Raw genomic sequence first — 13,732 nt, forward strand, 5'->3', positions numbered from 1 at the left:
ATTTGCAATCTTTCAATGATGTCATAGTTCTACATCACTTCAGATGGCAAGCAATAATGAATTGGTTGAGTTAGGAAAAGTGTTTCAGTGGCACCACTACATGGTTAAACAAGATTAAGATATTTTGTTTAATATATATAGAAACCAGTTTCTCTGTGGGATCAGGCTGCAATAGAGGCTTTATTTTGTGTTTCTTTTCTTTAAAGTAAAGAGTTTTTTTTGTTTAAAAGAGTCACTTATATATCAAAATCAACAATGCTTAGACAAGACAGGCAATCAGGAACCATCACCAGAAAGCAGAGGAAATAAAGGTTTTCCTAAAGGAGGAACTAAATATAGAGAAGTTGGCACAGGCAGTTAAAGTAACATGGATCATATGACCAAGAAACAGTAATCTCCAAGGCTGTCAACATTAGCTGACTTAAGTATTATCTTAGGACATACATAGGAATTTTCAAGCTTTTGTGAAGAACAAAGTGGATTAGGACAGGTCAACACACAAAATATGTTGTATTTTATCAATATCTGATTAAAATACAACATTCTTCTTTTCTCCATGAAACAAAAACTTGTTTAAAAATTAACATCCTGAACATAAAAATATTGCAAGCGGACACAATAATGTCATTAGAAAAAATAAAAAGCACCTCACCAATGACATGCCTAATATACTCCCATTATGATGCACAGCAAAGCTCCAAATGATGTCCTTAGGCCAATTAGATACAAGCAGCTAAGCTAGACAGATGACATATATCTTCTATTAAATATACACAATGAAATAAAACTTACCTTTGCTGAATTTCAATGTACCAGGTTTAGTTTGATGACCATAAAATTTCCTTTAAAAGAACATGCCTTAGTTGGGTTCTAAGTGCAGGTAAACAAATTGCATAGCAGGCAGTCTTGACTCTGAGCAATAATCATGGAGGTGATACACTCCACTGTTACTGAAACTTGATCCTTAGGAGTTGAGCTTGTTGCTTGTTATGAGGTGCATGCAATGGTTAATGTTACAAAAAACACATCAGAAAATGTAACATTAAAATCTTTAGAATCCAGGATATCAGCAGAACTAAGAATTTTATAATGAGCAAAGGGTATAATAGCAAAAACTGGTTAAATCTGCCATACCTGTAAATCAGAGCCTTAACATTCTTAGAGCGCAAACCAAAGCATTCTTTGCATTGGTGGCATATGGTTAACATGTTAGACATAGTATGGCACATAGAATAATGTTAATAGAATTCAGTATAAAGCAGGAAATGATCTTACCTTGCAAAAGGGATTGTAGATACAAATTTACAATTCTTTTTCATTAAAGTTTTCCACCAACCCGCCCCCAGCTCCCCGCATAACACTACCCACAACGCCATCACCCGAACCCACCACACTGCCACCCTGAGACCATGCTTAATCCAGCAATTAAGAACATTCAGTTTAACTGGCTGCCTTGTGTGAAAAATGTCCTATGAACTTTTGGATCCAAGTAACTTTGGTTTTGTTTTTGTAGCTTGCAATTTTGATGACCCAATAATCATAAATAACAGAAAATATTACTAACTGCATCTGAGAGGAACTGGAAGCACGTGACAATCTGATGCTGTAGAAACCCTATGAATAGTAACTTAAACATAAATTCTTTAAGACTTGGAATGGTTTTTCAGGTAGGATAATGGAGGTAAGAACTCTGGATTCATTCAAAAAGTGCTGTGATGAGGGTCAGTAGGTTTCAGCAAAAGATCGAGTTAGATGGATTGATTGGTTTTCCTGATCTACATTTCACTGTGAACTGTCTCAAATCAGAATATTTTCTCCACAGAACTTCAGTTATTGATTGCAACAATAATAGGCAGACCATTTATTAAGTGCTGAGACATGAATGCAATCCAGAGATTTTAGAAGAGATGTGGACATTTTAATGGTTTTGTCTCTAGCTTACTTTCAAATGTTATCAAGTCAAATCAGATCTGTAATAAAAATGTTTATTCATTATAATAGTCTATATGCTTTGTTAATATGGCATCAATCTACTTGTGTTGCATTATATTTACATAAAAATCTGCAACCGGTTATTTTTAGCAACATTTCAATCAACCACTTTCAAATCAACTGAACATCAAAATAAATGATGACAGAGATATTTTGTCATGCATTTAAAAATTTGAAAATCACACATCACAGTGACAACAGTTCTTGTAAATGTCTCAAGGGTTCTTTAAGCTGTAAGCCTCTTTAGCTAGTGTTAAATATCATTGATTAATTATCCAAAAGAAATTTGAAAATGCATTGGCTTATTTGTAAAATAACAAACTTATGTTAAAATTACCATGGTTTCCTCATAAATAATCTTGCAAGACAGTTTGGTAGGTTTGTAAACACAGGTATGTGTAACTATAATGCTTAATTTGCTAATGCAACACATTATATTTTCTAGACAACTAAGATTTGAGATTACTATTTTCAATAAATGGACTGTAATAATGGTGAGGCATCAGTAATATTGCATGTCAAATCAGGCAGCAACTTCTGACATGTGTGTGTGTTTGCATATATATGTATATGTATATATGTACATATATAATGCACATGTATATGTATATATAGTATATATTATATATAATAATACATATATACACATATACACATACATATACCAAGTGTGCAGTTACAGATCTTGTTCATAGACTCAGCATTAAAATCATTGTAATGGCCTGAAGCTGGGGTACTTACCTATTAGTTCCAGACTAAAAATGGCTGAAAAGGTTAGGGCTGGTACATTTAGGAGTGAGTGAATTTTTACTGGTGGAATAAGTAATAATTATAGCCGATAAACCCCTCTGGCCCTGAAAAAGTAATAAGTGTGGAGGTCTCACTGTATCAGACAAAAATTAAAGTCATTGATTTAAAAATGCAAATATGCTTTTATTTTTCTGACTTTTTCATCTCCCTCCCTCACTTTTATTTGCCTTTCCCAAACTTTATTTTGTTTTCTCTACAACATTTAAATGTAATTTATATTTTCTGCCTTATATTTCCCTGTTTGGACTCCGCATGTCTTAAAGAGGAATCTACGATTTGATTGGTTGAAGAACCTTGATGTTGGTTATCTTGCTCACAGATGCCACAGATCCCCTATACAGGGCACAGTGCCAGAAAAGATGCCCAAAATCTTCACTGACATGACCATGAATAGTGTGGGCAGTTGGCAGCGAGGCGAACAGTGAATTTGCTGCTGAGAATAAAATCCTGGTCAATCACATTCCCTTCCTATTTTAAATATGGGAATGCCTCATTTAAAATTTATACAAACGTTTTAAGCATTTATGTGCTACAATCACGTCAACAGTATTTTCTAGCCTCGAGTGTTTCTCTCCCCACCCCACCCAAGAGGAAGCATGTTACACTGGACTGTTCTGAAATGCTAAACTAATAAAGGGGTTCATTGAAAATGGTAGTGGTAGCTTACAGCTATTGCTTATGGCTGTACTTCATAAATTACACTTTAGAACTATTGAGCACAAGCAGACTGAGAGCAAAGACTTTGCACAGAACTTCCCTGAGACATAACAATTTCCATTGCTATCACATTGTGAATAGGAAAAAATGGCCTCATTCATGATGTCATAATATTAGAACCTAACATTTGTACAAGTGAAATCTCACCTGCCAAAAAGTAATAAAATATTTGTCAATGCTGGGTGGTGGTGGTGGTGCAGGGCATAAACATCTTAGGGGCCAAAATGACTAAGGCTGAAATGAAGATATTTTTCACAAATCTGTACCAAGGAGATATTCTGTCCATCAAGTCTTTGGAGCAAAGTGCTCTCCATCAAATATTTCATGATAAACAAAGGAGGACTTAAGTTGGACAAGTTTTTTTCCCTCAGTCTTTTAGAACTTCTTGTCAAAGTATGCAGAAGCAGATCGATGGAAGTTCCCTTTTGCCATTCAAAAGCTGTAGGTGTGAATTTCCTATTGGCCCTACTCCAGAGTAAGGGTTGCCATTAAACTGTTGTACTGTGATAACTCACTAGCCTTGTATGGCTTTCACATTGAGTGTTGCATGAAAATGGGCAACATGGTAAGCCTGTCATTTTCAGGAAACTCAAATGATATTATTACACTGCTGTCCAGTCCATCATGCCTTCACAGTAGACCTTATGGAATTTGGACTTGGGGCAATTCATTGCAAGTCACTGAATATCAATACAAGTATAGCACAGCCTTTGACTTGTACCCACAGTGATCCTGCTCAAAGCATAGGGAAACTTAGAGAGCATACTGCAATCAATCAAGGTACCAGGGTAAGTGTTACACATTAGATCTGTACCCAGAGTCAGTTCATGTGCGAGTGCAAATTAAATGCTAAACTCTTGCCCAGTTAAAATTTACTCCAGTGAGATAAATGAAGGATGGTCAGATACAAACATACCAGCCAGCTTGCGAGGAATCCATGTTCTAAGATTACTAGAAACCTCAGTTTACAAAAACTCAAGCGCCTTAAAGTTAGTTTACTTTGAATTCAGAGTTCATACATTAAAATTGCATGAATGAGAATTTTTCAAATAATTGTGGTGTAATGTGAAATGATCCTAGAATTTTAATTGTCATATTTCACAATATGAAGCAGTTCTAACATGAGAGCCAGTTGAGGAGTGGGAGGATTATCTGGCATCCAGTTGCAGCCTCAGCAAAACAGTTTAATGGGTTTAATAACCATGAAACGTAGCAGCAAAATTCCGTTACTTGTTACATTCATTCATGCAGTTGGTAACACAAACTATAAGAGACTGCGCTTCTACAGCATTTAATCAGCAGGCCAGGTTCTTGCACAGCTCACATACTGTAGCAACTTGTTCATCAGTCAGAGCTTTAGAACACATAATAGGTCTTCACTTACCTATACATGTTTTCCCATCTGAATGCAGAGCGTATTTCTGGTGACAGCCGCACACAGGTCCATTGTCCGCGTCGTCACAGGTATGCTGACAGCCCCCATTTCCATAGTTACAGGTTACTGTCACACAAAGTGTAGGGAGGCAAAAATGAAAACACAAAACTCTATATTATAGAGCTAATTTCACAGCTCAATACCGAAAGAGAGATATGATGGAATACATAATTCAAACTTTGAGTGATGTTAATTTGATTTCTGAAAAATGATTGAATATTCCTACTTCTGAGTTGAATAAACTTAGGAACTGTCGCTGACTGCTAGAAACTATGCATTGTATTTGCACTGCAGACTGTTCAATATTTTGAATTCTTCTTCCAATTAGAGGTGCTGGTGAGGGAGAGTTGGGATGTCATGTGCAGGATAAAGAGTAGTTAATACTTCCTAGAACATCTGGGGCCACCACCTTCCACCCAGTCAAAACTGGATCAGAATAATGGCAGAACAAGTCTGAATTCATGGTTTAAGTTCTGATATTTGCTTGGCTGTTGATGCAAATTCATTGCATCCCTTAACGATTAATGGTCCCACATAATCAAACAGAGAGGTCAGGGGAGAAAATTAACTTTTTTTTAAAAAATATGCCTTTAGATGTGCAACTTGCATTTTAGGAATTTGTGGACAAACTTTGAAGGGTCTGGTCCAAACTGGATAGAAGGCAAACCTACTGCACATCCTGTGATGCAAACTCCTGGGGCAGGATTTTCCCCCCGTTGGGGGCGAAGCCGAAGGGCGGGCGCAGCTTCCGATCAGCGCCCCCAATTGGGGGCGTGGCACGATTTTAAGTGGGTGGGCGAATTAAGGCCTGCCCAGCGTGACATCCGCATGGAAGCGCTGTGCGAGCAGGGGGCAGGGGAGGGGGGAATCCCAAAATCAAGAGTGCGCTCTTTCGCTCATGCGCACGAAGGAGCGCACTCATCTTCCTGAGGCTAAGTGCTGCCTCAGGGAGATCAGCTCTAAAATGTAAAAAAGCTATAAGTAGAAAAATAAAATTTTCCTATCATGCCCCCTCATGTGACACTGTCACATGAGTTGGGACATGTCCATCATTTCCTTAAGGTTGGACGGGCAGGCCCATTAATTAGTTTAATTGTTCTGTCAATGGCCTCAATTGGCCCGACATCACCACGCGTCATTTAACGTGTCAGCGAGTGGGTCCCATCCCCCACTCGGCGACGGGAAAATCCTGCCCCTGATGTTAAATTGGTAAGATTGTCCATGGAGCATTGATTAATTTTGCCCATATTAGAAATATTTCAAGCCTCTGTCCAAAGTGGCAAGATCAGCATTCCTGGAGATGAGGAGCATTCTGCAAAGTAAAGCTCCATCTTGAATGACATCACCATTATTGGAGGTAGCAGAGACAGCTCGTAAATCAGAGCAATGGGGGTGGGGTGGGGGGGGTGTGTGTGTGTGCGAGGTGGTGGTGGGGAAGAGTGGGCAGCAGCAGTGGCTGACAAATCAGAGCTGGGGAAAGAGTGGGGACATGATTGGAGGAAGCAGCAGCAGTGGCTGACAAATCAGGGCATGGGATAGAGCAGGGACCCCCCACAGTGCTTTCCAATAAAAACAAGGAGTGGCAACAGAGCATAACCAGTAGGTGATTGGTTGGTGAGTTTGTTTTTCTTTCTCAACCAGGTCAGTGGCTTAAACTAGCACTGGGAAACTATAAGTTTTACATTTACAGCTTGGTTTAATTAATAAAATTTCAATCAGGGAAAATATAACAGTAAGTGAATTAAGAGTATTAGCACAGAGCACATTGAGAGAGATCAATTAAAATTAATAGTTCATACAAGGTCTAACTAGGTTGCAAAAGAGAGATTTTTTTCTTAGATTATGAATGGGCAGCAGAGAGCTGTTGCTTCCAATTCCTGCACCACACGGGAACTTCAGGACTACTGGTGTCCTAGGGGAACCAAGTGTGCAGGAAGTATCTCCAGCAGGGGCAGCTGGAGCCACTGCGGAGCATCAGGGAGGATGGTGTTTCCTGGATTGTACCTTCCAGGAATTGGCTACCCTACAGGCAGTGAGAGTTCAGGATAATGGATGGGTAGTCACCTGGAAGAATCAGAAAAGGCTGTAATTACAGGAGTCTTTGGGGTGTGTGCCACTCTCAAACAGGCGCTCGGCACTGGAGACTGCAGGGAGTGACGACAGCTTTTAAGAGTGCAGTCCAAACCTGGCAGTAATGGGTAACAGACTGCACAGGAGGGAACAACAAAGAGTGGAAATGCAGCTGTAATAGGAGATTCTATAGTTGGGAGGACAGGGACATTTATTTGTATGCACTTACTGCCAATGGTTACAGAAGTCTGAGGTGATGGATTTTGGCATAAGGGATAGGGAGAGGCAATATCGATGAAATGGCACATTTCTAAAGATGTACAGGGACAGCGAGATCTGGAGATTCATCTGCATAGGTCTTTGAAGGTGACAGGATATATTTAGAGAATAGTTAGCAAAGCATATGGTCTTCATGTATAGATCATTGCAAATATCTGGTTCATAATTTATCTGTTTTAGAATATAACTTTTAGTTTAAGGAATTAGAGTTTTAACTGTAGAAAATGGGGGCATCGGATTGCCAAACTGATAAGCAACCCTGAAATAAATGCAATTCAAACAAGCTTGGAATTAATTACAGTTAAAAGGTAGCCAGTGTTAGCCTCGCAAGGTCAGATTTGATAGTGAAAAGGCTTGAAAAATTAATAATCTATCTCTCAGCCTGTAATGAAGCCAGGGAGCCTGGCAAGAGGGCAATTGCATACATTAGAAAAATTAATTATTCATATGGGGTGCAGAATCAAAGAGCTGTGTTTACAATGAAATAATTTGTTTGCATTTCTGTTTGAACCATCCCAAAGCATGCCACATTGCCAGAGAGATAATGATTCAGGGTGAAGCCTTGGTTGGAAGGTTCTTTTCTTTGTCAGTGTGTGTTTGCTGACAGAAGCAAGCCATTCAGTTTGGGAACAGAGAGAGGCAGTTATAGTTTTGGTCTAGGTACAGGGTGTAGGCTGCAGCTCACTGAGTTGGGAGAGCCAAAGAAAATAAATGTTAGTCTGTTAGGCCTGCACTTGGAGCAGAGAAAATATTAACTTCAATGTTCACCACATGGAATGCAGGTGGTGCTCCATCTCAGTTTGGATTTTGTGAGGGAAAACCAGCTGGAAGGTTTGTTCTACCTTGCAGCTGGTGAAAGAAATCTACAGTATCTACAGTATTCCTCACAGAACCTTGGGGCAGAAAGCACTCAGCAGCTTTAGCTTGGAAAACTGTGGGAAAGCAGTTGAGGGTCTGCTGGCAACCTAAACAAGGAGCTGAGGTCTGTAAAGGAAAGGTGGAGCATCATGTAGCAAAAAACTAATCAAAGGACCTCCATTGCATTTTACCTTGGGGGATGGCTGGAACACTCCAGTGAATTAAAGTGAATTCCAGAGGAATGTGGCATACCTTTGCGTTGATCTCGAAAGAAGTGAATGAACCTTCAAGATTTCGTAAGACAAGGGGACTCTTGGGGGGGGGGGAAGTAACAAGTGGAACTGAATTTATAGCGTATGTCCTTATAAACTATTATATAAGTAATACTTGCTTTGCTTAATCCTTTTATATACAACAAAGTTCATTTTTATTTTGAAACATGACATTTTTTTGGGGTAGTTCTGTCAGTTAATTGCTGGGTGTTTGGATCTAATAAGAGGTATTCGGTGCAAAAGCAGGACTTTATGCTGAATCTTTATAAAGCTTTAGTTGGGCCCCAGCTAGAGTATTGCATTCAGCTTTGGTCAGCGCACATTAGGAAAGGATGTGAGGATGTAGAGGAGATTTATCAGAATGGTTCTGGGGATTTCAGATTTTAGCCACAAGATTAGGTTGAAGATTAGGTTGTTCTCATTTGAGCAAAGGAGTGTGAGGGGAGATTTGATAAAGGTGCACAAGATTATGATAGTTTTAGATAAGGTGAGCAAAGAAAAGCTGCTCCCATTAGCTGATGGCACAAGGACCAAGGGACACAGAATTAAGGTTTTGGGAAAGAGATGCAGGGGTGATGTGAGGAAGAACATTTTTTAAGTAGTGAGTGGTAATGACCCAGAACTCGTTGCCTATGAGGGTGGAGGAAACAGAAAGAAAATTGGATGGGCATTTGAGGGACATACAATTGCAGGGTTATGGGGTAGAGTGGGGAATGGGACTGATAAAATTGTTCTACAGAGAGCTGGGCCGATTGGCTTCCTTTCATGCCCTAATGACTCTATGAGTTGATGTAATGAAACAATACAAAGAAATCATAGGTTGTAAACATTATTTTTTTTTGTAATTTTATATCATCTCCCTTTCACTCCTTCAGGTGTTTGCTACCTCCAATCTGAGTGAGCCACCTAACAACTACTCCTAAGCTTCCAACAAAGCTGATCTGTATACAACCAATAGAAGGTGATTGCAAAATATGACTCAGAATGACTTTCTTTTGCTCTAACGAAACATTTGTGGGGAGATTTTAAAAGTGCACCAAGCTTCCCTTGTTGGGAATGATTCTCAGGAAATTGTGCAGCCACCACCCACAGTTTTCCATCAATTAAAATGGAAATGAATGGATAGAAAGTCATGGGAACACATACTACTCTGAGCTGTGTTCCCATCAGATGACACTCTGACCAGGAGTAAATATACATGAAAATCAACTTCTGATTTCTATTCCATGGCATCTTGAGAGCAGAGCTCCGAACAGGAAATCATCATTTGGAGAATAGTGTCCTATTGCTCCATGCTGTACTGTTTTATAGAATTTCATCTGGATCATTTCACTAATACTCACTAAATGGTGTGGTGTGCTAAACTGTGGTTACAGCAAATGTTAATATGATACATTTTTCAAAATCAGAGAAATAATAAGTAAATTAATTCTCAAATGACTGAAAAACATAGTTTTTAAGAAAAATGAATATTTTTCTATATATTATACACATACATAGTGATACATGATCCACAGAACTGTACAGTGTTAAGGCCAAATCTGGTCTTCAGGGAAGCTTGGTCAGAGGACATGAGATATTTGGACCAGAGCACACAGACATAACAGAGTTCCTATTTTAATATCATGCATACTGTCCTTATTCTTATACATTTGCATTATACATTCTTATGTATGCAATTATATCGTCCGCAATTATATAAACTTGCACAATGTAATTACACCTTTCCACCAGTAATGATGTTACAAGCCTAGATTGTGTGCTCAAGTACTGGAACGAGACTTGAATCCATGATCCTCTGGCTCAAAAGAGACTCCACATTTAAGACATTGTCTAGGATCTTTCCTTTTGCAATTTCAGCATGGGTAACATTCTGAGGTCAGCATAATTGAAATATCAACACAGCACTCCTGAAAGGAGTTCCAACTCTTTTGGGAGTACTTTGAAGGATGAGAGGGTGGGGGCAAAGGGAGGGGGGAGTGGTGGGCGGGCGGACTGCAGGGGGAACATAAAATATGTGTGGCAAGAGCGGAGCACAGAGCACTGCATGGACACACCCTACATTTAATTGCATAGAATAAGGCACCCTTTTAATTTTTAATAGCCTCCCCCCGTGCAACTGGCTAGCCAGCCTAGATGCTCAGAAGGAACTAGTGTTCCTAATGTCCAACATTGTCCAGGAGCAACTAATGGGAAATATGGTGGATGATCTATTCCTGTTATGCGAACGACATTAGATCACTCCCATCCATTTTAAAGGCAGATAAGTTTTACATCCCCATCACTTTTTCTGTGAGGTTTTCCCCATCACTTCTACCAAGAGATACGTACCTCCTAGTGAGATGCACTATTCTTCATTATATTCAGAAATTAAGTAATTTCTTTCTTACTTTTTCCACTGCCACCTTTTTTTAATTATCAGGGCTGCTGCAGCTAATAAGATTTATTTTACGCAGGGAGATATCAAAAGTCCTGCATATATAACCATAAGTTTTATATCAAGCCTTTAATCACAAGTCCATTTTTCACATTTTCCAAGCTTGAAATTAGTTCATATATAATACCTATCCATGATGGTTTACTGTGTTAACTGAAGACTGTTTTTTTTATTCTTTCACGGGGGCTGGGGAGTGAAATTTTACAACCCCATCCGGCAGGAGCGGGACTGTAAAATTTGGCAAGCTATTCAAAAGTCCTTTGACTTCGGCAGGACCGTAAAATCCCACCCACATAAAAGTCCACCCAGGTGTGGGCATCACTGGCTAGGCCAGCATTTATTGCCCATCCCTAATTGCGCTTGAGAAGGTGAGCTGCCTTCTAGAGCGGCTGCAGTCCATGTGGTGTAGGTACAGAGAAAAAACATAAAGGAAATGCATAATTAAGCCATGCAGACCAGGAGGTCTGTTGGGGAAAATGGTACGTTTGCCTTTATTGCATGGGGGTTGGAGTATAAGAGTAAAGAATTCTTACTGCAATTGTACATGACTTTGGTAAGACCACACTTAGAATACTGTGCGCAGTTTGATCTCTGTAGCTGAGGATGGATATATTTATTTCAGAGGGGTGCAACAAGGGTTCCATTGAATGGTTCCTGGGATGAGAGGATTGTCCCATGAGGTGAGATTGAGTAGAATGGGCCTACGTTCTCTGGGATTTAGAAGAATGCGAGGTGATCACCTTAAAACATACAAAATTGAGAGCATGCTTGGCCGGGTATATGCTGAGAGGCTAGTTGCCTTGCTGGAGAAGCTAAAACTAGGGGTCAGGCTCAGGAGAAGGGGATGGGCCATTTTGTGCAGAGGTGAGCAGAAATATCTTTATTAAAAAGTTTGTGAATCTTTGGGATTCTCTACCCCAGAGGGCTAAGGATGCTCAGTTGTTGAATATATTCAAGACTGAGATTGATAGATTTTTGGACTCCAAGGGAATCAAGGAATATGGGAATTGGGTGGGAAGGTGGAGTTGAGGTTGAGGATGAGTCATGAGGAGCCATATGGTCTGCTCTTGCTCTTATTTCTCATCCTTTTAGGTCCAAGTTTTAATTTATAAACTGTGTTGAGTTAAGATGAATTCAACCAAGGTGACAGTAGGAACACAGCAATTGGCTACAGATTAGAAAGAGGAAAAATCAGTCATGATTCTGCTTCCTCAGGCAGGATTTTATGCCCCCCCCCCCCCCCCCCCCAAGCAGATGTTCAGGTGGGGGCCCATAAAATTCCCGGATAGCCTTCCCACCACCCTTCTGCCCACCCTGACCTGCCAGCAATTTTACAGTGGCTTGGATGAGGCCTAGGCCAGGCCACAATCCTTGCCCCAATTAAGGTCCTTAAGTGGGCAATTAATGACCACTTAAAGGGTCATTTCCCAGTCAATTTGGAGGCTGGTGTCAGGAGTTCAGGGGCAGGGTTGAAGCCTAAATTGGGCTAAACTTTAGTTGAATAATCTGCAGTCATTCACTTTATAATTCACCAGTGAAGCGGGAGTGCCTCAGAGGAAATTCTGAGTAAGCCAGCAGGAGATGAGGAAGGATAAAATTGATGGCATGAAAGGAGGCCATTCAGTCTGTCGTGCCTACACTGGCTTCTTGAAAGGGCAGTTGTGTACCATCCCACAACCCTGCTTTTTGTCTGTAACCCTGTAAGTTTCTCATTCTCAACTATCTAAATCCCTTTTAAAATTATTTATGGAATTAGCTTCCACCATCCTTTCAAGTTGAGCATTCTAGATCTCAGAATGAAAAATAATTTTCCCAACCTCCCCTCTCAATCATTTGCCAATGACTTTCAGTCTACGTTTATTGACCCACATGCCGGAGGGAATAGTTTTCCTCTTATCTATGCCATAAAAACCTCTCATCAAAGTGAATTCCTGGTAAACCTTTTCTCTACCTTCCCTAAGGCATTTATATAATACATTTCCATTTTATTGCATACAAGGGCTACTTTAGAAGCTTTTCTTTTGATTGGGGAATAGCAAAAATAAAGAAGACGAATGGTTAAAACAATTGTTTTTATAGGTTTACACCCGCTGTCTAGTCCCTCACGTGAAGAATGGACGTTTAGGTGAGGTTTTGGAGTGCAGCAGATTCCTGTTGTCTCCATGCTTTCAGGACATGATAGGAGCTATAATGCACGTGAGACTCAAAAGTTGGGAGCACAAAACAGGATTTATTGTTTCTTGTGGGAAAAAGAAGGGAAAACACGAAATAAGAGATGTGTGTCTTGAAAGAAAAGGCAAGGTATTCCTCAGCATCTACAGCTACCTACATGTGCAGTCCCTTTGGTTTTTGGCGAGCTCAAAGCCAGGCCTACATTCACAGGCCACCCCACCCTTCGGTGCCTCTCGGCAGATATGTGCACATCCATGATCTTTGTTCATACAGTTCATGCCCTCTGTAAAGAAAGCACAGTACAGGAAGAGAAGAAAAACAATTAGATTGCAAATTCAACATAATGCAAAGACTTCACCATTCTGTAACTGGCATTGGCACCTCTTGACCTGTGTTTCTTGAAATTTTGAGTCTGTAGGCCACATGGACAGGGTAAAAGATCCCACTGACCACCTACTGGTCCTACCCCACCCACTTTCAGTTGCCGTTGCAAAAAAAAAAACTCATCAAAATTAGTGGGAAGCGTGACGAGACACCAATGTGACGATGTCTGGTTTCAAGCTGGAGAGTTTCAGATTCATGTTGGGCTCCATGTTCAGCTGGTTCCTCTTTTTTGTTTTTAGCCCCACAAATGTTGAAAGTCTGATCTTACAGTTGTATGTTGTAACAATAACATAAGCCTTGTTTATA

At 39.9% G+C, this 13,732-nt stretch overlaps 1 protein-coding gene across 2 annotated transcripts in view; it reads right to left on the reverse strand.

The window, feature by feature from the left end:
* The window catches only part of scube1 (signal peptide, CUB domain, EGF-like 1), a 370,427-nt gene that overhangs the window by 168,444 nt on the left and 188,251 nt on the right, over positions 1-13,732 (reverse strand). For both annotated transcript variants that reach the window (XM_078568359.1, XM_078568358.1), the window contains exons 5-6: positions 13,200-13,325; positions 4,904-5,020 (exon numbers count right to left, since the gene is read on the reverse strand). In XM_078568359.1, coding sequence (XP_078424485.1) covers positions 4,904-5,020; positions 13,200-13,325 — 243 coding nt within the window. The remainder of the gene's footprint in view (positions 1-4,903; positions 5,021-13,199; positions 13,326-13,732) is intronic.

Source organism: Cetorhinus maximus, chromosome 22 (genome assembly GCF_964194155.1).
Source record: "Cetorhinus maximus chromosome 22, sCetMax3.hap1.1, whole genome shotgun sequence".
NCBI classification, from domain to species: domain Eukaryota; kingdom Metazoa; phylum Chordata; class Chondrichthyes; order Lamniformes; family Cetorhinidae; genus Cetorhinus; species Cetorhinus maximus.